This window comes from Hoplias malabaricus, chromosome 7 (genome assembly GCF_029633855.1).
Source record: "Hoplias malabaricus isolate fHopMal1 chromosome 7, fHopMal1.hap1, whole genome shotgun sequence".
Classification (NCBI taxonomy): Eukaryota; Metazoa; Chordata; class Actinopteri; order Characiformes; family Erythrinidae; genus Hoplias; species Hoplias malabaricus.
Window position 1 is genome coordinate 1,250,782 of NC_089806.1, and position 24,590 is coordinate 1,275,371.

The window sequence follows — 24,590 nt, forward strand, 5'->3', positions numbered from 1 at the left end:
CACCTGAACAACTCACCTGAACCACTCCCCTAAACAACTCCTCTAAACAACTCACCTCAACAACTCCTCTAAACAACTCACCTCAACAACTCCTCTAAACAACTCACCTCAACAACACACACGAACAACTACCCTAAACAACACAGCTGAACAACTCACCTGAACAACTCACTTGAACAACCCACCTAAACAACTCACCTGAACAACTCCCCTAAACAACTCACCTGAACAACTCCCCTAAACAACTCACCTGAACAACTCCCCTAAACAACACACCTGAACAACTTCCTAAACAACTCACCTGAACAACTCCACTAAACTACACACCTGAACAACTCACCTGAACAACTCCCCTAAACAACACACCTGAACAACTCCACTAAACTACACACCTGAACAACTCACCTGAACAACTCCCCTAAACAACTCACCTGAACAACTCCACTAAACAACACACCTGAACAACTCCACTAAACAACACACCTGAACAACTCCACTAAACAACTCACCTGAACAACTCCACTAAACTACACACCTGAACAACTCCACTAAACAACACACCTGAACAACTCCCCTAAACAACTCACCTGAACAACTCCACTAAACTACACACCTGAACAACTCACCTGAACAACTCCCCTAAACAACTCACCTGAACAACTCCACTAAACTACACACCTGAACAACTCCACTAAACAACACACCTGAACAACTCCACTAAACAACACACCTGAACAACTCACCTGAACAACTCCACTAAACAACACATCTGAACAACTCCCTTAAATAACCCACCTGAACAACTCACTCAACAACTAACCTGAACAACTCCCCTGAACAACACACTTGAAGAACTCCCCTAAAAAACTCACCTGAAGAACTCACCTAAACAACTCATCTGAACAACTCCCCTAAACAACACAGCTGAACAACTCACCTGAACAACACACCTGAACAACTCCCCTAAACAACTCACCTGAACAACTCCACTAAACAACTCACCTGAACAACTCCTCTAAACAACACACCTGAACCACTCCCCTAAACTACTCACCTGAACAACTCCCCTAAACAACACACCTGAACAACTCCTCTAAACAACACACCTGAACAACTCCCCTAAAGAACTCACCTGAACAACTCCCCTAAAGAACTCACCTGAACAACTCCCCTAAAGAACTCACCTGAACAACTCCCCTAAACAACACACTTGAAATACTAGGACACAAGGAGCTTGAGCTAAGAGTGAAACCTACCCTCCTCCAAAAGTTACATAGTTTAGTCTGGGGGTGGTGAGGGTAGCCATGACCTTGAGGTTAGAAAAGTGAGCTTGAGTCCGGAGGGTCGCCCTTCAATTCCCAGGACTAGCAAAACAAAATTAATTCACAGCTGAAATGCCCTTGAGCATAACCCCCAAACTGCCCCCGAGTGCTGAGGTGGTCACAGCCCCCTGTTCTCGTTGTGTGTGTGTTCACTGCTCCTAGTGTGTGAAGAAAGACTAGTGTGTTTGTGTGTTCACTGTCAAGGATGGTTCAAATGCAGAGAAGCAGTTTCCCCAAGGGATCAATAAATCCCTTCTTCTGTTTCTGCAGTGCTGAGCTGGAAGTAGTAATGACAGAGCCTCTGTCCTCTCTGTTACAGCTCAGTGGAGCATCACAATAATTTTAAAGCTGCAATTTTAATATTAAAATTTACCTCAACTAAAATTTACCTAGTGTTGCTTTACATGAGCACTAAGTATTTATTGAAACTTATTGTATTTGCAGTAATTCTGTTCTTAACTCTTTTTATTTCTTTCCTGAGGAGAACACAGGGATTGTTTGGTACTGTAGTTACGCTGTGTTTAACTCATTGTTTTCCTCTGTAGGTGAGAGCACTGGCTCCTGTTCTGGCAGTGTCTGAGCTGAAGGGTATTTCAGACTCTAACCGATCTGTACTGGCTCCAACACAAACTCTGACTGAACACAAAGCACTTCTGTACGTCGCTGTGGATAAGAGTGTCTACTAAACACCATAAATGTAAATGAATGGAAATGAGAAATGGGCTGTGGTCCTGTGTCTCTGAGCCTGGAGTGTGGTGGAGTTCACACTGAGCTGAGGGCTGTTCTGCAGAGACCTTCAGGTTTGTGAACACACAGCCCAACAGTAGAAATCCAGAGGTGGATGTAAGCCTGTGGAGACAGGGCTGGTTCGTTTAGTCTGAGAGTAGTCTAGATGCTCAGTGACACCATAAAAAATGTTCAGTTTCCAAAGACCTCAGACCCTCAGAATGTTATCCTCAACTGGTCTCCAGAACCATCTCAGAGTCCACCTTCAAGACCCAGACCAACACCAGACTGGTCCGGACTGGGGTGCTACACCAGCTACATGTAAAAGCCATGTTCTGATGGTGAATCCTCTCTGTGGAATCTTTCGCCCTCTAGGGGTCAGTCAAATAAATACTAGTCAGCTCCCTTTTTTGTTCCAGAGCACAGAAGAAAACAAGACACAGCTCAAATAAGAAATACAGTCCTTTATTATTGATGTTTTTTTAGAAATATATGAATCAGCTAATTGATTAATGTTGTGTGTGTGAGAGAGAGAGAGAGAGAGAGAGAGACTAAGTAGGTTCATATATAACTGCACTGATGTTCTTGGCACTTTATAGATTATTTCTCTGATTTATTGTGGCTGACGTCTCATCAATCACAGATGCTCTAACACTAATTAAAACAGTTTTCATCATGTTTCAGAACCAGATTAGTTTAATTTCTGCCAGTTTTCAGCAGCAGGTTTAAACACCTGATCAGAATGGCCTTCCTCAGATCAGAGGAGCTCCAAACACCTCCACTTCACACAGCGTGAGATATTCTTTCTTCTCGGGAATCACCACGTTAACAAAGCGTCCCTCCACACCTTTACAGTCAAATGACATCACAGGGTTTTCTTTATCGACCGAGACCACCGCACACCTGGAACAGCAGGAAATCCTGATCAGCTGTGGATTCTTCTACGATAATTATTGGTCACAGACGTGTTTATACTGGTAAAAGACTCTTTATTCCCCTCCCAGCTGAAGCCGTTACCTGTGGTTGTTGTTGCCGTTGTTTTCCAGACTGTCTCCCACTCTGACCTCGGCTCCGTCCAGTCGGTCAGGAACGCTGTCCATTCTGTTGACGATGATGATGGAGAAGACTTTATGTGTCTTCAGCAGGTCCAGTCTCCACCAGGGGCCGTAGTCGTCGTTGGTGTGTGTGCAGGAGCCGTGCGCATACGCTCCATCTCGGTTCCCATCAATGGCATTAGACGCAAAACCACGGTCATACAGACTGGACTGTGTCGCTCTGCCACTCAGCGTCACATTTTCCCCTGAACAGAAATCAGTCTGAATACTGACACTGACAGATCGCTGTGCACATCCAAAAGAACAGCATTCTCATTGGTCAGCTCTTATTTCAGACCCAGTCCTCGGGTATTGATTAGTTAGGGATGTCTCCAGTCGATAAAAGACTGGATTTGAGATCTAACACTGTCTGCTCATGTCTGACTTTCTTCACTGAGGGTGAGACATTCATTCATTCATTTAATATCTATAACTGCTTATCCAATTCAGGGTCGCGGTGGGTCCAGAGCCTACCTGGAATCATTAGGCACCAGGCAGGAATACACCCTGGAGGGGGCGCCAGTCCTTCACAGGGCACCACACACACACATTTACTCACACACTCACACCTACAGACACTTTGAGTCTCCAATCCACCTACCAACGTGTGTTTTTGGAGTGTGGGAGGAAACCGGAGCACCTGGAGGGAACCCACACAGACACTGGGGTAGGGGGGTAGGGGGGAGTGAAGACATAGTTAAAGAAATTCACTATGTCTCTATTAAATTGAGAGAAAATAGCAGCACAGTTATGTTTAACACTGTCCCTGGGGCATGTTCTGAGGAAATGCGCCTGTAAGTTTACAGCTCTGTTCACATTTATGGGACACTGCAAACTGTCAATAAAACACAGTGCAATTAAGACAAAATATTAAATGAAACTGAAATGTCTGTATAATTTTATGAAAAATATTCAACCCTTTTTAATTTAAAGATAGAGTAGGCGTTTGGGAACGGGGGAGACCAGTTGCTGTATGTTTTTACACTATTGTGTGCTTCAGAATATTAGCTGCTCCATGTTCTAGGTCCTTTGATATATTCATTCATTAATTGTCTGTTACTGCTTATCCAGTTCAGGGTCACAGTGGGTCAGGAATACACCCAGCAGGGGGTGCTAGTCCTTCACAGGGCGACACACACTCACACCTACAGACACTTTTGAGTCACCAATCCACCCACTAACATTTGTTTATGAAGCGTGGGAGTTAACCCTAGCACCCGGAGGAAACCCCCTCATAGACAGTCACCTGGAGCGGGACTCAAACACACAACCAGGGTGTGTTTCTGCCTTGTGCCCAGTGATTCTGGGTAGGATCAGGACCCACCGCCACCCTAAAGTGGATAAGTGTTACAGAAAAAGTATTAATTAATTTATATTTTAAAAATTTGCAGTGTCCCAGTGTTTGGCACTAAGTAAATAATGGAGTCTCTCTTGGCTTGTTTTTGGTTTCAAAAGCTTGATTTCTGAGGAGAAGATAATAAAGTAGGAAAGAGATTTACGCTCTCACCTTGTGGTGTGGGGAAGCCGTAGACCTCAACCTCGCAGAGGGCCAGGATCTGGTTTTCTTTGGGGATAATTACATTAACGTAGCGACCAGAGAAATTTTTAGTTAAAGGTGATGGATTGTCCTGCAGGAAGAGTGGGGATCACTCCAGCCCTGGACACAAACCACACACACATCACACACTCTTCAACCGCTTATCCAACTGTTTATTTATATGAAGAGCAATTCTGTTTTACAGTGAGGTACAGTTCTGTTTAACAGCGAGATAGAGTTCTGTTTTACAGTGAGGTACAGTTCTGTTTTACAGTGAGTACATTTCTGTTGTACAGTGAGGTACAGTTCTGTTTAAGAGTGAGGTACAGTTCTGTTTAACAGTAAGGTGTAGTTCTGTCTTACAGTGAGGTACAGTTTTGTTTAAGAGTGAGGTAGAGTTTTGTATAAGAGTGAGGTAGAGTTCTGTTTTACAGTGAGGTGCAGTTCTGTTTTGCGTGAGGTAGAGTTCTGTTTAACAGTGAGGTAGAGTTCTGTTTAAGAATGAGGTAGAGTTTTGTTTTACAGCGAGGTATAGTTCTGTTTAACAGTGAGGTATAGTTCTGTTTAACAGTGAGTAGAGTTCTGTTTTCCAGTGAGTAGGGTTCTGTTCTACAGTGACGTAGAGTTCTGTTTCACCGTGAAGTGCAGTTCTGTTTTACAGTGAGGTACAGTTCTGTTTTACAGTGAGTAGAGTTCTGTTTTACGGTGACGTAGAGTTCTGTTTTACCGTGAAGTGCAGTTCTGTTTTACAGTGAGATAGAGTTCTGTTTAAGAGTGAGGTACAGTTCTGTTTTCACAGTGAGGTACAGTTCTGTTTTTACAGTGAGCTGCAGTTCTGTTTTACAGTGAGGTAGAGTTCTGTTTAAGAGTGAGGTACAGTTCTGTTTTCACAGTGAGGTACAGTTCTGTTTTTACAGTGAGGTGCAGTTCTGTTCTACAGTGAGGTACAGTTCTGTTTAACAGTGAGTAGAGTTCTGTTTTACAGTGAGGTACATTTCTGTTCAAGATTGAGGTAGGGTTCTGTTTTACAGTGAGGTACAGTTCTGTTTAACAATGAGTAGAGTTCTGTTTTACAGTGAGGTACTGTTCTGTTTTACAGTGAGTAGAGTTCTGTTTTACAGTGACGTAGAGTTCTGTTTTACCGTGAAGCGCAGTTCTGTTTTACAGTGAGGTAGAGTTCTGTTTTACAGTGAGTAGAGTTCTGTTTTATGGTGACGTAGGGTTCTGTTTTACCGTGAAGTGCAGTTCTGTTTTACAGTGAGGTAGAGTTCTGTTTAAGAGTGAGGTACAGTTCTGTTTTACAGTGAGGTACATTTCTGTTCAAGAGTGAGGTAGGGTTCTGTTTTACAGTGAGGTACAGTTCTGTTTTACCGTGAAGTGCAGTTCTGTTTTACAGTGAGGTAGAGTTCTGTTTTACAGTGAGTAGAGTTCTGTTTTACGGTGACATAGAGCTCTGTTTTACCATGAAGTGCAGTTCTGTTTTACAGTGAGGTAGAGTTCTGTTTAACAGTGAGGTACAGTTCTGTTTTCACAGTGAGGTACAGTTCTGTTTTTACAGTGAGGTAGAGTTCTGTTTTACAGCGAGGTATAGTTCTGTTTAACACTGAGTAGAGTTCTGTTTTCCAGTGAGTAGGGTTCTGTTCTACAGTGACGTAGAGTTCTGTTTTACCGTGAAGTGCAGTTCTGTTTTACAGTGAGGTACAGTTCTGTTTTACAGTTAGTAGAGTTCTGTTTTACGGTGACGTAGAGTTCTGTTTTACCGTGAAGTGCAGTTCTGTTTTACAGTGAGGTAGAGTTCTGTTTAAGAGTGAGGTACAGTTCTGTTTTTACAGTGAGGTGCAGTTCTGTTTTACAGTGAGGTAGAGTTCTGTTTTACAGTGAGGTAGAATTCTGTTTTACCTACATGCGTGGCTTTTCCATAGAGAGCCAGGTTTTTGGCTGAAATCCAGTTAATCAGGTTTTGTCTGAGATCACATTTTTACACTCTGCAGCTAACACAAGAGCTCAACACACATGGAGGAGAATGCTAAATGCCCTGTTCTGATAGATTTACATGAACTTCACATAACAGATGTAAACAGTGTGTTACTGCAGTGGATTAGAGGCTGTTGCTCCACCCGTGTCTTCAGTGAGAGAATTTGTGTGGCATTAGTCATATGATATAAAAGCACATCTTTAACAAAGAGCCAATAAAATGTGTTTAGAAATTGTGGATTATTTGTGTGTGTGTGTTAGTGTGTGTGTGTGTGTGTGAGTAAAGTTGATGTTTACCTTTCATAGAGGAGGTGACAGCAGATCCAGCCACTGTAATTATAATTCCCAACAGGTAAAACACACAAACCTCCATTTTCTTCAAAACAAATAAAAAAAAACACAAACACAAACACAGTCTTGAACTATTACAGACTCTAGCACTTCTGTTTAATCTACGCCCTGTTAAAGTCCATCTGAAACCTGCAGAGTCTCCAAACTGATCTGAAGAGCTGCTTATATAAGGTTTAAAGGGGGAACTCCACCCATTTTTATAACATATGCCCTTTAATGGACAGAGACTCAGATTTCTCTCCAGTGTTGGTAAATGGAACCAGACTACAGAGTCTCTATGGAGTGATGATGATCATGATTATTATTATTATCGTTACACTTATATAGCGCCTTTCTAGACACCCAAGGACGCTTTACAATCTACACTGCTCAGAACGCTTAATTCACACACACTGGCGAGAAGCGGCAGCCAAACGCGCACAGCGTACTCTCAACCAGAAACGACCGTCCACCTGGAGGACTGCATCGGGCACTAGGGTTTAACCCAGGACAGAGCGCCAATCCATTTCTGGGCTCACACATACAGACATTCATTCACACACCAGGACAGTTATTAGAGAAGCCAATTCACCTACCCTCCATGTTTTTGGACTGTGGGAGGAAACCGGAGCCCCCGGAGGAAACCCACGCAGACACGGGGAGAACATGGAAACTCCACCCAGATGGGACTTGAACCCAAGATCCCAGCGCTGGGAGGCGAACGTGCTAACCACCAAGCCACCGTGCCGCCTGATGATGATGGAGGTCAGTGTCCCCCACAGTGTCCTGTACGTCCCTCTTCACCAGGACTGGGTTTAAACACCACCCCCTTCTCCCAACTACAGTCAGACACCAGCCCTGTGTCCCCCACCGTCTACTGTCCTCACTTTCTGTGAGGGGCTTTTAGAGAAGGACGTCTGGCTCCATTCCCCTCCACTGTCCAATGTCCCCCACCATCTACTGTCCTCACTTTCTTTCTACATCAGTTTGTTCACATTTTACACAGAGGATACTGGAGGAATTTTGGAAAAGGGGTGGAATTCCCCTTCAGCGTTGTGTAGTTGAGTCTTGTCTTGTTGTTTTTTACATAATTATCTCCTCCTACACGGGTCTAAACCCGCAGAAATATCTGTGTTATATAAAACTTTACAGTACTACTATAACAAGGAGAACTCTTACCTTTTAATTTACTTATTTAGGAAAAACATTAATAAATATAAATAATAAAAAGAGAAAGATTTATGAGTGTAATATTATTATGGTTATATTTATCATAGTGTACTGGCAAATGTCTAAATACTAAATGGAGTAAGGATTATTACATTAACATTATTATTACATTCATTCATTCATTGTTTTATCCTCCTCATGGTCAGAGTCTGAAATACACACAGCACAAAACAGAATAAATATGAGCACAGTATCAAACCCCAAGGTCAGTCACTCTAAACCCTACTGGTCAGAGCCTCCACTCTCCTCCAGAGACTCACTCATGGTTCCTCAGCTGCTCCCCCTCCTTTTGACGGACAACACAGGTACAAAATCTCTCCTCTGAATACCCTGCAGGCTCCGACAGTGTTTGACAAATCTGTTCTGTTATTGGAGCCTGGGCAATCTGACATCAAATACATGGCATTTTACAAAGAGTGACATGGAGTTTAATATATTAACAGCATTATAAGTGATTATTTGATCAAATAACAGGTGATAATAATAGAGTTAATGATTAAGGGTTGGAGTTAGGCATAGGATTAGACTAAAGGTTCAGAATAATGGCTGGGGTTAACTCTTAATCAGGGTTATTTCAGACTCTAACCGATCTGTACTGGCTCCAACACAAACTCTGACTGAACACAAAGCACTTCTGTACGTCGCTGTGGATAAGAGTGTCTACTAAACACCATAAATGTAAATGAATGGAAATGAGAAATGGGCTGTGGTCCTGTGTCTCTGAGCATGGAGTGTGGTGGAGTTCACACTGAGCTGAGGGCTGTTCTGCAGAGACCTTCAGGTTTGTGAACACACAGCCCAACAGTAGAAATCCAGAGGTGGATGTAAGCCTGTGGAGACAGGGCTGGTTCGTTTAGTCTGAGAGTAGTCTAGATGTTCAGTGACACCATAAAAAATGTTCAGTTTCCAAAGACCTCAGACCCTCAGAATGTTATCCTCAACTGGTCTCCAGAACCATCTCAGAGTCCACCTTCAAGACCCAGACCAACACCAGACTGGTCCGGACTGGGGTGCTACACCAGCTACATGTAAAAGCCATGTTCTGATGGTGAATCCTCTCTGTGGAATCTTTCGCCCTCTAGGGGTCAGTCAAATAAATACTAGTCAGCTCCCTTTTTTGCTCCAGAGCACAGAAGAAAACAAGACACAGCTCAAATAAGAAATACAGTCCTTTATTATTGACGTTTTTTAGAAATATATGAATCAGAAAATTGATTAATGTTGTGAGAGAGAGAGAGAGAGAGAGAGAGAGAGAGAGACTAAGTAGGTTCATATATAACTGCACTGATGTTCTTGGCACTTTATAGATTATTTCTCTGATTTATTGTGGCTGATGTCTCATCAATCACAGATGCTCTAACACTAATTAAAACAGTTTTCATCATGTTTCAGAACCAGATTAGTTTAATTTCTGCCAGTTTTCAACAGCAGGTTTAAACACCTGATCAGAACGGCCTTCCTCAGATCAGAGGAGCTCCAAACACCTCCACTTCACACAGCGTGAGATATTCTTTCTTCTCGGGAATCACCACGTTAACAAAGCGTCCCTCCACACCTTTACAGTCAAATGACATCACAGGGTTTCCTTTATCGACCGAGACCACCGCACACCTGGAACAGCAGGAAATCCTGATCAGCTGTGGATTCTTCTACGATAATTATTGGTCACAGACGTGTTTATACTGGTAAAAGACTCTTTATTCCCCTCCCAGCTGAAGCCGTTACCTGTGGTTGTTGTTGCCGTTGTTTTCCAGACTGTCTCCCACTCGGACCTCGGCTCCGTTCAGTCGGTCAGGAACGCTGTCCATTCTGTTGATGATGATGATGGAGAAGACTTTATGTGTCTTCAGCAGGTCCAGTCTCCACCAGGGGCCGTAGTCGTCGTTGGTGTGTGTGCAGGAGCCGTGCGCATACGCTCCGTCTCGGTTCCCATCAATGGCATTAGACGCAAAACCACTGTCATACAGACTGGATTGTGTCGCTCTGCCACTCAGCGCCACATTTTCCCCTGAACAGAAATCAGTCTGAATACTGACACTGACAGATCGCTGTGCACATCCAAAAGAACAGCATTCTCATTGGTCAGCTCTTATTTCAGACCCAATCCTCGGGTATTGATTAGTTAGGGATGTCTCCAGTCGATAAAAGACTGGATTTGAGATCTAACACTGTCTGGTCATGTCTGACTTTCTTCACTGAGGGTGAGACATTCATTCATTCACTATCTATAACTGCTTATCCAATCCAGGTTCGCGGTGGGTCCAGTACCTACCTGGAATCATTGTTAAAGAAATTCACTATGTCTCTATTAAATTTAGAGAAAATAGCAGCACAGTTATGTTTAACACTGTCCCTGGGGCATGTTCTGAGGAAATGCGCCTGTAAGTTTACAGCTCTGTTCACATTTATGGGACACTGCAAACTGTCAATAAAACACAGTGCAATTAAGACAAAATATTAAATGAAACTGAAATGTCTGTATAATTATATGAAAAATATTCAACCCTTTTTAATTTAAAGATAGAGTAGGCGTTTGGGAACGGGGGAGACTAGTTGCTGTACGTTTTTTCACTGTTGTGTGCTTCAGAATATTAGCTGCTCCATGTTCTAGCTCCTTTGATATATTCATTCATTAATTGTTTGTTACTGCTTATCCAGTTCAGGGTCAAAGTGGGTTAAGGATACACCCAGCAGGAGGCGCCAGTCCTTCACAGGGTGACACACTCACACCTACTGACACTTTTGAGTCACCAATCCACCTACTAACGTTTGTTTATGAAGCGTGGGAGTTAACCCTAGCACCCGGATGAAACCCCCTCACAGACAGTCACCTGGAGCGGGACTCAAACACACAACCAGGGTGTGTTTCTGCCTTGTGCCCAGTGATTCTGGGTAGGATCAGGACCCACCACAACCCTAAAGTGGATAAGTGTTACAGAAAAAGAATGAATGAATTTATATTTTAAAAATTTGCAGTGTCCCAGTGTTTGGCACTAAGTAAATAATGGAGTCTCTCTTGGCTTGTTTTTGGTTTCAAAAGCTTGATTTCTGAGGAGAAGATAATAAAGTAGGAAAGAGATTTACGCTCTCACCTTGTGGTGTGGGGAAGCCGTAGACCTCAACCTCGCAGAGGGTCAAGATCTGGTTTTCTTTGGGGATGACCACATTAACGTAGCGACCAGATAAATTTTTCTCAAAGTTAAAGGTGAAGGATTGTCCTGCAGGAAGAGTGGGGATCACTCCAGCCCTGGACACAAACCACACACACATCACGCACTCTTCAACCGCTTATCCAACTGTTCATTTATATGAAGTGCAATTCTGTTTTACAGTGAGATACAGTTCTGTTTTACAGTGAGGTAGAGTTTTGTTTTACAGTGAGGTACAGTTCTGTTGAAGAGTGAGGTGCAGTTCTGTTTAAGAGTGAGGTAGAGTTCTGTTTTACAGTGAGGTAGAGTTCTGTTTAAGAGTGAGGTACAGTTTTGTTTTACAGTAAGGTATAGTTCTGTTTTACAGTGAGGTACAATTATGTTCAAGAGTGAAGTACAGTTCTGTTTTGCAGTGAGGTACAGTTCTGTTTTACAGTGAGGTGCAGTTCTGTTTAAGAGTGAGGTACAGTTCTGTTTTACAGTGAGGTACAGTTCTGTTGAAGAGTGAGGTAGGGTTCTGTTTTACAGTGAGGTAGAGTTCTGTTTTACAGTGAGGTACAGTTCTGTTTAAGAGTGAGGTACAGTTTTGTTTTACTGTAAGGTATAGTTCTGTTTTACAGTGAGGTACAATTATATTCAAGAGTGAAGTACAGTTCTGTTTTACAGTGAGGTACAGTTCTGTTTTACAGTGAGGTGCAGTTCTGTTTAAGAGTGAGGTACAGTTCTGTTTTACAGTGAGGTACAGTTCTGTTGAAGAGTGAGGTAGGGTTCTGTTTTACAGTGAGGTAGAGTTCTGTTTTACAGTGAGGTACAGTTCTGTTTAAGAGTGAGGTACAGTTCTGTTTTACAGTGAGGTACAGTTCTGTTGAAGAGTGAGGTACAGGTTAAAATCAGTTCTCACCACGGGTTGCTGTTCCCTTCGTTCACTAGAGAGTTTCCGATGTGCACCTCGGCCCCGTTGATCCTCTCAGGGCAGCAGTCCGCTCGGTTGGTGATGGTGATGGAGGTGATGGTGAACTCGTTCAGGAGGTCCACCCTCCACCAGGGGTGATGCTGTTGGTCTGTGGCAGTGCAGGAGCCGTGGTGATAGTGGGAATCTGTATTTCCATCAATAGCATTGTAGGCGTGACCGTACTGTGCCCAGGGGTTTTCAATCAGGTCCGACTGCGTGGCTTTTCCATAGAGAGCCAGGTTTTTGGCTGAAATCCAGTTAATCAGATTTTCTCTGAGACATCACATTTTTACACTCTGCAGCTAACACAAGAGCTCAACACACTTGGAGGAGAATGCTAAATGCCCTGTTCTGATAGATTTACATGAACTTTACATAACAGATGAAAACAGTGTGTTACTGCAGTGGATTAGAGGCTGTTGCTCCACCCGTGTCTTCAGTGAGAGAATTTGGGTGGCATTAGTCGTATGATATAAAAGCACATCTTTAACAAAGAGCCAATAAAATGTGTTTAGAAATTGTGGATTATTTGTGTGTTTGTGTGTGTGTGTGTGTGTGTGTGTGTGTGTGTGTGTGTGTGTGTGTGTGTGTGTGAGTAAAGTTGATGTTTACCTTTCATAGAGGAGGTGACAGCAGATCCAGCCACTGTAATTATAATTCCCAACAGGTAAAACACACAAACCTCCATTTTCTTCAAAACAAATCAACAAACACAAACACAGTCTTGAACTATTACAGACTCTAGCACTTCTGTTTAATCTACGCCCTGTTAAAGTCCAACTGAAACCTGCAGAGTCTCCAAACTGATCTGAAGAGCTGCTTATATAAGGTTTAAAGGGGGAACTCCACCCATTTTTATAACATATGCCCTTTAATGGACAGAGACTCAGATTTCTCTCCAGTGTTGGCAAATGGAACCAGACGTCATCACGTCTCCAACACACTCCCAGGAGGACGTCTGGCTCCATTCACCTCCACTGTCCACTGTCCCCCACCGTCTACTGTCCTCACTTTCTTTCTACATCAGTTTGTTCACATTTTACACAGAGGATACTGGAGGAATTTTGGAAAAGGGGTGGAATGCCCCTTCAGTGTTGTGTAGTTGAGTCTTGTCTTGTTGTTTTTTACATAATTATCTCCTCCTAAACGGGTCTAAACCCGCAGAAATATCTGTGTAATATAAAACTTCACAGTACTACTATAACAAGGAGAACTCTTACCTTTTAATTTACTTATTTAGGAAAAACATTAATAAATATAAATAATAAAAAGAGAAAGATTTATGAGTGTAATATTATTATGGTTATATTTATCATAGTGTACTGGCAAATGTCTAAATACTAAATGGAGTAAAGATTATTACATTAACATTATTATTACATTCATTCATTCATTGTTTTATCCTCCTCATGGTCAGAGTCTGAAATACACACAGCACCAAACAGAATAAATATGAGCACAGTATCAAACCCCAAGGTCAGTCACTCTAAACCCTACTGGTCAGAGCCTCCACTCTCCTCCAGAGACTCACTCACGGTTCCTCAGCTGCTCCCCCTCCTTTTGACGGACAACACAGGTACAAAATCTCTCCTCTGAATACCCTGCAGGCTCCGACAGTGTTTGACAAATCTGTTCTGTTATTGGAGCCTGGGCAATCTGACATCAAATACATGGCATTTTACAAAGAGTGACATGGAGTTTAATATATTAACAGCATTATAAGTGATTATTTGATCAAATAACAGGTGATAATAATAGAGTTAATGATTAAGGGTTGGAGTTAGGCATAGGATTAGACTAAAGGTTCAGAATAATGGCTGGGGTTAGGTCTTAATCAGGGTTATTTCAGACTCTAACCGATCTGTACTGGCTCCAACACAAACTCTGACTGAACACAAAGCACTTCTGTACGTCGCTGTGGATAAGAGTGTCTACTAAACACCATAAATGTAAATGAATGGAAATGAGAAATGGGCTGTGGTCCTGTGTCTCTGAGCATGGAGTGTGGTGGAGTTCACACTGAGCTGAGGGCTGTTCTGCAGAGACCTTCAGGTTTGTGAACACACAGCCCAACAGTAGAAATCCAGAGGTGGATGTAAGCCTGTGGAGACAGGGCTGGTTCGTTTAGTCTGAGAGTAGTCTAGATGTTCAGTGACACCATAAAAAATGTTCAGTTTCCAAAGACCTCAGACCCTCAGAATGTTATCCTCAACTGGTCTCCAGAACCATCTCAGAGTCCACCTTCAAGACCCAGACCAACACCAGACTGGTCCGGACTGGGGTGCTACACCAGCTACATGTAAAAGCCATGTTCTGATGGTGAATCCTCTCTGTGGAATCTTTCGCCCTCTAGGGGTCAGTCAAATAAATACTAGTCAGCTCCCTTTTTTGTTCCAGAGCACAGAAGAAAACAAGACACAGCTCAAATAAGAAATACAGTCCTTTATTATTGACATTTTTTAGAAATATATGAATCAGAAAATTGATTAATGTTGTGTGAGAGAGAGAGAGAGAGAGAGAGAGAGAGAGAGAGAGACTAAGTAGGTTCATATATAACTGCACTGATGTTCTTGGCACTTTATAGATTATTTCTCTGATTTATTGTGGCTGATGTCTCATCAATCACAGATGCTCTAACACTAATTAAAACAGTTATCATCATGTTTCAGAACCAGATTAGTTTAATTTCTGCCAGTTTTCAGCAGCAGGTTTAAACACCTGATCAGAACGGCCTTCCTCAGATCAGAGGAGCTCCAAACACCTCCACTTCACACAGCGTGAGATATTCTTTCTTCTCGGGAATCACCACGTTAACAAAGCGTCCCTCCACACCTTTACAGTCAAATGACATCACAGGGTTTTCTTTATCGACCGAGACCACCGCACACCTGGAACAGCAGGAAATCCTGATCAGCTGTGGATTCTTCTACGATAATTATTGGTCACAGACGTGTTTATACTGGTAAAAGTCTCTTTATTCCCCTCCCAGCTGAAGCCGTTACCTGTGGTTGTTGTTGCCGTTGTTTTCCAGACTGTCTCCCACTCTGACCTCGGCTCCGTTCAGTCGGTCAGGAACGCTGTCCACTGTGTTGACGACGATGATGGAGAAGACTTTATGTGTCTTCAGCAGGTCCAGTCTCCACCAGGGGCCGTAGTCGTTGTTGGTGTGTGTGCAGGAGCCGTGCGCATACGTTCCGTCTCGGTTCCCATCAATGGCATTAGACGCAAAACCACGGTCATAAAGAACTGGACTGTGTCGCTCTGCCACTCAGCGCCACATTTTCCCCTGAACAGAAATCAGTCTGAATACTGACACTGACAGATCGCTGTGCACATCCAAAAGAACAGCATTCTCATTGGTCAGCTCTTATTTCAGACCCAATCCTCGGGTATTGATTAGTTAGGGATGTCTCCAGTCGATAAAAGACTGGATTTGAGATCTAACACTGTCTGGTCATGTCTGACTTTCTTCACTGAGGGTGAGACATTCATTCATTCACTATCTATAACTGCTTATCCAGTTCAGGGTCATGGTGGGTCCAGAGCCTACCTGGAATCATTGGGCGCAAGGCAGGAATACACCCTGGAGGGGGCGCCAGTCCTTCACAGGGCACCACACACACACATTCACTCACACACTCACACCTACGGACACTTTTGAGTCTCCAATCCACCTACCAAGGTGTGTTTTTGGAGCGTGGGCAGAAACCGGAGAACCTGGAGGAAACCCACGCAGACACTGGGGTAGGGGGGTGGGGGGTGAGACATAGTTAAAGAAATTCACTATGTCTCTATTAAATTGACAGAAAATAGCAGCACAGTTATGTTTAACACTGTCCCTGGGGCATGTTCTGAGGAAATGCGTCTGTAAGTTTACAGCTCTGTTCACATTTATGGGACACTGCAAACTGTCAATAAAACACAGTGCAATTAAGACAAAATATTAAATGAAACTGAAATGTCTGTATAATTTTATGAAAAATATTCAACCCTTTTTAATTTAAAGTTAGAGTAGGTGTTTGGGAACGGGGGAGACCAGTTGCTGTATGTTTTTTCACTATTGTGTGCTGCAGAATATTAGCTGCTCTATGTTCTAGCTCCTTTGATATATTCATTCATTAATTGTTTGTTACTGCTTATCCAGTTCAGGGTCACAGTGGGTCAGGAATACACCCAGCAGGGGGCGCCAGTCCTTCACAGGGCGACACACACTCACACCTTAACACTTTTGAGTCACCAATCCACCTACTAACGTGTGTTTATGAAGCGTGGGAGTTAACCCTAGCACCCGGAGGAAACCCCCTCATAGACAGTCACCTGGAGCGGGACTCAAACACACAACCAGGGTGCGTTTCTGCCTTGTGCCCAGTGATTCTGGGTAGGATCAGGACCCACCACCACCCTAAAGTGGATAAGTGTTACAGAAAAAGAATGAATGAATTTATATTTTAAAAATTTGCAGTGTCCCAGTGTTTGGCACTAAGTAAATAATGGAGTCTCTCTTGGCTGGTTTCAAAAGCTTGATTTCAGAGGAGAAGATAATAAAGTAGGAAAGAGATTTACGCTCTCACCATGTGGTGTGGGGAAGCCGTAGACCTCAACCTCGCAGAGGGTCAAGATCTGGTTTTCTTTGGGGATAATTACATTAACGTAGCGACCAGAGAAACTTTTCTCAAAGTTAAAGGTGAAGGATTGTCCTGCAGGAAGAGTGGGGATCACTCCAGCCCTGGACACAAACCACACACACATCACACACTCTTCAACCGCTTATCCAACTGTTCATTTATATGAAGTGCAATTCTGTTTTACAGTGAGGTACAGTTCTGTTTAACAATGAGGAACAGTTCAGTTTAACAGTGAGGTACAGTTTCGTTTAATAGCGAGATAGAATTCTGTTTTACTGTGAGGAAGAGTTCTGTTTTACAGTGAGGTACAGTTCAGTTTTTCAATGAGGTACAGTTCTGTTTAACAATGAGTAGAGTTCTGTTTTACAGTGAGTAGAGTTCTGTTTTACAGTGAGGTAGAGTTCTGTTTTACAGTGAGGTAGAGTTCTGTTTAAGAGTGAGGTACAGTTCTATTTTACAGTGAGGTAGAGTTCTGTTTAAGAGTGAAGTAGAGTTCTGTTTTACAGTGAGGTACAGTTCTGTTTAAGAGTGAGGTACAGTTCTGTTTTACAGTGAGGTACAGTTCTGTTGAAGAGTGAGGTGCAGTTTAAAATCAGTTCTCACCACGGGTTGCTGTTCCCTTCGTTCACTAGAGAGTTTCCGATGTGCACCTCGGCCCCGTTGATCCTCTCAGGGCAGCAGTCCGCTCGGTTGGTGATGGTGATGGAGGTGATGGTGAACTCGTTCAGGAGGTCCACCCTCCACCAGGGGTGATGCTGTTGGTCTGTGGCAGTGCAGGAGCCGTGGTGATAGTGGGAATCTGTATTTCCATCAATAGCATTGTAGGCGTGACCGTACTGTGCCCAGGGGTTTTCAATCAGGTCCGACTGCGTGGCTTTTCCATAGAGAGCCAGGTTTTTGGCTGAAATCCAGTTAATCAGATTTTCTCTGAGACATCACATTTTTACACTCTGCAGCTAACACAAGAGCTCAACACACTTGGAGGAGAATGCTAAATGCCCTGTTCTGATAGATTTACATGAACTTCACATAACAGATGAAAACAGTGTGTTACTGCAGTGGATTAGAGGCTGTTGCTCCACCCGTGTCTTCAGTGAGAGAATTTGTGTGGCATTAGTCGTATGATATAAAAGCACATCTTTAACAAAGAGCCAATAAAATGTGTTTAGAAATTGTGGATTATTTGTGTGTGTGTGTGTGTGTGTGTGTGTTAAGTTGATGTTTACCTTTCATAGAGGAGGTGACATCAGATCCAGCCACTGTAATTATAATTCCCAACAGGTAAAACACACAAACCTCCATTTTCTACAAAACAAATCAACAAACACAAACACAGTCTTGAACTATTACAGACTCTAGCACTTCTGTTTAATCTACGCCCTGTTAAAGTCCATCTGAAACCTGCAGAGTCTGCAAACTGATCTGAAAAGCTGCTTATATAAGGTTTAAAGGGGGAACTCCACCCATTTTTATAACATATGCCCTTTAATGGACAGAGACTCAGATTTCTCTCCAGTGTTGGTAAATGGAACCAGACGTCATCACGTCTCCAACACACTCCCAGGAGGACGTCTGGCTCCATACACCTCCACTGTCCACTGTCCCCCACCGTCTACTGTCCTCACTTTCTTTCTACATCAGTTTGTTCACATTTTACACAGAGGATACTGGAGGAATTTTGGAAAAGGGGTGGAATTCCCCTTCAGCGTTGTGTAGTTGAGTCTTGTCTTGTTGTTTTTTACATAATTATCTCCTCCTAAACGGGTCTAAACCCGCAGAAATATCTGTGTTATATAAAACTTTACAGTACTACTATAACAAGGAGAACTCTTACCTTTTAATTTATTTATTTAGGAAAAACATTAATAAATATAAATAATAAAAAGAGAAAGATTTATGAGTGTAATATTATTATGGTTATATTTATCATAGTGTACTGGCAAATGTCTAAATACTAAATGGAGTAAGGATTATTACATTAACATGATTATTACATTCATTCATTCATTGTTTTATCCTCCTCATGGTCAGAGTCTGAAATACACACAGCACAAAACAGAATAAATATGAGCACAGTATCAAACCCAAAGGTCAGTCATTCTAAACCCTACTGGTCAGAGCCTTCACTCTCTTCCAGAGACTCACTCATGGTTCCTCAGCTGCTCCCCCTCCTTTTGACGGACAACACAGGTACAAAATCTCTCCTCTGAATACCCTGCAGGCTCCGACAGTGTTTGACAAATCTGTTCTGTTATTGGAGCCTGGGCAATCTGACATCAAATACATGGCATTTTACAAAGAGTGACATGGAGTTTAATATATTAACAGCATTATAAGTGATTATTTGATCAAATAACAGGTGATAATAATAGAGTTAATGATTAAGGGTTGGAGTTAGACATAGGATTAGACTAAAGGTTCAGAATAATGGCTGGGGTTAACTCTTAATCAGGGTTATTTCAGACTCTAACCGATCTGTACTGGCTCCAACACAAACTCTGACTGAACACAAAGCACTTCTGTACGTCGCTGTGGATAAGAGTGTCTACTAAACACCATAAATGTAAATGAATGGAAATGAGAAATGGGCTGTGGTCCTGTGTCTCTGAGCCTGGAGTGTGGTAGAGTTCACACTGAGCTGAGGGCTGTTCTGCAGAGACCTTCAGGTTTGTGAACACACAGCCCAACAGTAGAAATCCAGAGGTGGATGTAAGCCTGTGGAGACAGGGCTGGTTCGTTTAGTCTGAGAGTAGTCTAGATGTTCAGTGACACCATAAAAAATGTTCAGTTTCCAAAGACCTCAGACCCTCAGAATGTTATCCTCAACTGGTCTCCAGAACCATCTCAGAGTCCACCTTCAAGACCCAGACCAACACCAGACTGGTCCGGACTGGGGTGCTACACCAGCTACATGTAAAAGCCATGTTCTGATGGTGAATCCTCTCTGTGGAATCTTTCGCCCTCTAGGGGTCAGTCAAATAAATACTAGTCAGCTCCCTTTTTTGTTCCAGAGCACAGAAGAAAACAAGACACAGCTCAAATAAGAAATACAGTCCTTTATTATTGATGTTTTTTAGAAATATATGAATCAGAAAATTGATTAATGTTGTGAGAGAGAGAGAGAGAGAGAGAGAGAGAGAGAGAGAGAGAGACTAAGTAGGTTCATATATAACTGCACTGATGTTCTTGGCACTTTATAGATTATTTCTCTGATTTATTGTGGCTGATGTCTCATCAATCACAGATGCTCTAACACTAATTAAAACAGTTTTCATCATGTTTCAGAACCAGATTAGTTTAATTTCTGCCAGTTTTCAGCAGCAGGTTTAAACACCTGATCAGAATGGCCTTCCTCAGATCAGAGGAGCTCCAAACACCTCCACTTCACACAGCGTGAGATATTCTTTCTTCTCGGGAATCACCACGTTAACAAAGCGTCCCTCCACACCTTTACAGTCAAATGACATCACAGGGTTTTCTTTATCGACCGAGACCACCGCACACCTGGAACAGCAGGAAATCCTGATCAGCTGTGGATTCTTCTACGATAATTATTGGTCACAGACGTGTTTATACTGGTAAAAGACTCTTTATTCCCCTCCCAGCTGAAGCCGTTACCTGTGGTTGTTGTTGCCGTTGTTTTCCAGACTGTCTCCCACTCTGACCTCGGCTCCGTTCAGTCGGTCAGGAACGCTGTCCACTGTGTTGACGACGATGATGGAGAAGACTTTATGTGTCTTCAGCAGGTCCAGTCTCCACCAGGGGCCGTAGTCGTTGTTGGTGTGTGTGCAGGAGCCATGCGCATACGCTCCGTCTCGGTTCCCATCAATGGCATTAGACGCAAAACCACGGTCATACAGACTGGACTGTGTCGCTCTGCCACTCAGCGCCACATTTTCCCCTGAACAGAAATCAGTCTGAATACTGACACTGACAGATCGCTGTGCACATCCAAAAGAACAGCATTCTCATTGGTCAGCTCTTATTTCAGACCCAATCCTCGGGTATTGATTAGTTAGGGATGTCTCCAGTCGATAAAAGACTGGATTTGAGATCTAACACTGTCCGGTCATGTCTGACTTTCTTCACTGAGGGTGAGACATTCATTCATTCACTATCTATAACTGCTTATCCAGTTCAGGGTCATGGTGGGTCCAGAGCCTACCTGGAATCATTGGGCGCAAGGCAGGAATACACCCTGGAGGGGGCGCCAGTCCTTCACAGGGCACCACACACACACATTCACTCACACACTCACACCTACGGACACTTTTGAGTCTCCAATCCACCTGCCAACGTGTGTTTTTGGAGCGTGGGCAGAAACCGGAGAACCTGGAGGAAACCCACGCAGACACTGGGGTAGGGGGGTGGGGGGTGAGACATAGTTAAAGAAATTCACTATGTCTCTATTAAATTGACAGAAAATAGCAGCACAGTTATGTTTAACACTGTCCCTGGGGCATGTTCTGAGGAAATGCGTCTGTAAGTTTACAGCTCTGTTCACATTTATGGGACACTGCAAACTGTCAATAAAACACAGTGCAATTGAGACAAAATATTAAATGAAACTGAAATGTCTGTATAATTTTATGAAAAATATTCAACCCTTTTTAATTTAAAGTTAGAGTAGGTGTTTGGGAACGGGGGAGACCAGTTGCTGTATGTTTTTTCACTATTGTGTGCTGCAGAATATTAGCTGCTCTATGTTCTAGCTCCTTTGATATATTCATTCATTAATTGTCTGTTACTGCTTATCCAGTTCAGGGTCACAGTGGGTCAGGAATACACCCAGCAGGGGGCGCCAGTCCTTCACAGGGAGACACACACTCACACCTTCACACTTTTGAGTCACCAATCCACCTACTAACGTGTGTTTATGAAGCGTGGGAGTTAACCCTAGCACCCGGAGGAAACCCCCTCATAGACAGTCACCTGGAGCGGGACTCAAACACACAACCAGGGTGCGTTTCTGCCTTGTGCCCAGTGATTCTGGGTAGGATCAGGACCCACCGCCACCCTAAAGTGGATAAGTGTTACAGAAAAAGAATGAATGAATTTATATTTTAAAAATTTGCAGTGTCCCAGTGTTTGGCACTAAGTAAATAATGGAGTCTCTCTTGGCTGGTTTCAAAAGCTTGATTTCAGAGGAGAAGATAATAAAGTAGGAAAGAGATTTACGCTCTCACCATGTGGTGTGGGGAAGCCGTAGACCTCAACCTCGCAGAGGGTCAAGATCTGGTTTTCTTTGGGGATAATTACATTAACGTAGCGACCAGAGAAACTTTTCTCAAAGTTAAAGGTGATGGATTGTCCTGCAGGAAGAGTGGGGATCACTCCAGCCCTGGACACAAACCACACACACATCACACACTCTTCAACCGCTTATCCAACTGTTCATTTATATGAAGTGCAATTCTGTTTTACAGTGAGGTACAGTTCTGTTTAACAATGAGGAACAGTTCAGTTTAACAGTGAGGTACAGTTTTGTTTAATAGCGAGATAGAATTCTGTTTTACTGTGAGGAAGAGTTCTGTTTTACAGTGAGGTACAGTTCAGTTTTTCAATGAGGTACAGTTCTGTTTAACAATGAGTAGAGTTCTGTTTTACAGTGAGTAGAGTTCTGTTTTACAGTGAGGTAGAGTTCTGTTTTACAGTGAGGTAGAGTTCTGTTTAAGAGTGAGGTACAGTTCTATTTTACAGTGAGGTAGAGTTCTGTTTAAGAGTGAGGTACAGTTCTGTTTTACAGTGAGGTACAGTTCTGTTTTACAGTGAGGTGCAGTTCTGTTTTACAGTGAGGTACAGTTCTGTTTTACAGTGAGGTACAGTTCTGTTTTACAGTGAGGTGCAGTTCTGTTTTACAGTGAGGTACAGTTCTGTTTAAGAGTGAGGTAGAGTTCTGTTTTACAGTGAGGTACAGTTCTGTTTAAGAGTGAGGTAGAGTTCTGTTTTACAGTGAGTTGCAGTTCTGTTTTACAGTGAGGTACAGTTCTGTTTTACAGTGAGGTGCAGTTCTGTTTAAGAGTGAGGTACAGTTCTGTTTTACAGTGAGGTACAGTTCTGTTGAAGAGTGAGGTGCAGTTTAAAATCAGTTCTCACCACGGGTTGCTGTTCCCTTCGTTCACTAGAGAGTTTCCGATGTGCACCTCGGCCCCGTTGATCCTCTCAGGGCAGCAGTCCGCTCGGTTGGTGATGGTGATGGAGGTGATGGTGAACTCGTTCAGGAGGTCCACCCTCCACCAGGGGTGATGCTGTTGGTCTGTGGCGGTGCAGGAGCCGTGGTGATAGTGGGAATCTGTATTTCCATCAATAGCATTGTAGGCGTGACCGTACTGTGCCCAGGGGTTTTCAATCAGGTCCGACTGCGTGGCTTTTCCATAGAGAGCCAGGTTTTTGGCTGAAATCCAGTTAATCAGATTTTCTCTGAGACATCACATTTTTACACTCTGCAGCTAACACAAGAGCTCAACACACTTGGAGGAGAATGCTAAATGCCCTGTTCTGATAGATTTACATGAACTTCACATAACAGATGAAAACAGTGTGTTACTGCAGTGGATTAGAGGCTGTTGCTCCACCCGTGTCTTCAGTGAGAGAATTTGTGTGGCATTAGTCGTATGATATAAAAGCACATCTTTAACAAAGAGCCAATAAAATGTGTTTAGAAATTGTGGATTATTTGTGTGTGTGTGTTAGTGTGTGTGTGTGAGTAAAGTTGATGTTTACCTTTCATAGAGGAGGTGACATCAGATCCAGCCACTGTAATTATAATTCCCAACAGGTAAAACAAAGAAACCTCCATTTTCTACAAAACAAATCAACAAACACAAACACGGTCTTGAACTATTACAGACTCTAGCACTTCTGTTTAATCTACACCCTGTTAAAGTCCATCTGAAACCTGCAGAGTCAGCACTGTCTCCAATCTGATCTGAAGAGCTGCTTACATAAGGTTTAAAGGAGGAACTCCACCCATTTTTCTAACATTTTTTTTAGAACTTTGCCCTTTAATGGACAGAGACTCGGATTTCTCTCCAGTGTTGGTAAATGGAACCAGACCTCATCACGTCTCCAACACACTCCCAGGAGGACGTCTGGCTCCATTCACCTCCACTATCCACTGTCCCCCACCGTCTACTGTCCTCACTTTCTGTGAGGGTCTTTTAGAAGAGGATGTTGTCATTACCACGACGTATTAATCTTATATCTAGTCTAACTATAATACTTTAAAGAATAAGTTATAATAAATGTTCCTAGTTTTTTTAAAAATACTTGAAAGATGAAGACGACTTCTTGGAAGATCAGCAGGCTCTTTATTTTCTTACAGCATTGGGGAGCAGTCTCAGAAGCGTCCTGCAGACTCACTCACAAAGACACACGGAAAACCACAGTTTACATACACTTTGCAGTATATCATAGGAGCCCAATTAAAAAGGTATTCTTATCTTCTAAGGATGTCGTATATCACACCGTACCAGACAGTCCCATGCTACACCATTCTCCTTTTTTTCTACAGAGTGCAGGGCTGAGTTTTAACTCAAGTATCCCTTTGACCATTCTAATATCCTCTGCCACAAAACTCATTTGTTTAAAATAATTCTCATGTCTTTATATTATTTGATTATTACAGTCACACATTTTCTATATTATTTGT

At 42.8% G+C, this 24,590-nt stretch overlaps 2 protein-coding genes and 1 pseudogene across 2 annotated transcripts; all 3 read right to left on the reverse strand.

Annotated features, from left to right (window-relative positions):
* Nucleotides 1–2,717: 2,717 nt before the first annotated feature.
* LOC136701615 (uncharacterized) lies at nt 2,718–13,095 on the reverse strand (annotated as a pseudogene).
* Nucleotides 13,096–14,968: 1,873 nt separating this feature from the next.
* LOC136701662 (fucolectin-4-like) lies at nt 14,969–18,325 on the reverse strand. The gene is given in 6 exon segments (XM_066676303.1): nt 14,969–15,202; nt 15,317–15,558; nt 15,560–15,600; nt 16,886–17,040; nt 17,543–17,840; nt 18,166–18,325. Coding segments are annotated over 6 exon segments (963 nt in total). The 5' UTR covers nt 18,242–18,325; the 3' UTR covers nt 14,969–15,051.
* Nucleotides 18,326–20,081: 1,756 nt separating this feature from the next.
* On the reverse strand, nt 20,082–23,803 carry LOC136701642 (fucolectin-4-like). Its single transcript, XM_066676282.1, has 5 exons — nt 23,663–23,803; nt 23,036–23,333; nt 22,126–22,280; nt 20,558–20,840; nt 20,082–20,443 (listed from the first exon to the last, which is right to left on the reverse strand). Exons 1-5 carry the CDS (start codon nt 23,736–23,738, stop codon nt 20,293–20,295), a joined length of 963 nt encoding a protein of 320 aa, XP_066532379.1. The 5' UTR covers nt 23,739–23,803; the 3' UTR covers nt 20,082–20,292.
* Between the last annotated feature and the right edge of the window lie 787 nt (nt 23,804–24,590).

Excerpts from the sequence above, each read along its gene's own strand:
- LOC136701642 (XM_066676282.1), bottom strand. The coding sequence starts at position 23,738 with ATGGAGGTTTCTTTGTTTTACCTGTTGGGAATTATAATTACAGTGGCT. Across the intron at positions 20,841-22,125 it reads CGGCTTCCCCACACCACATG|GGGAAAATGTGGCGCTGAGT; the intron begins GTGAGAGCGTAA and ends ATTTCTGTTCAG. Across the intron at positions 20,444-20,557 it reads AACGGCAACAACAACCACAG|GTGTGCGGTGGTCTCGGTCG; the intron begins GTAACGGCTTCA and ends CTGCTGTTCCAG.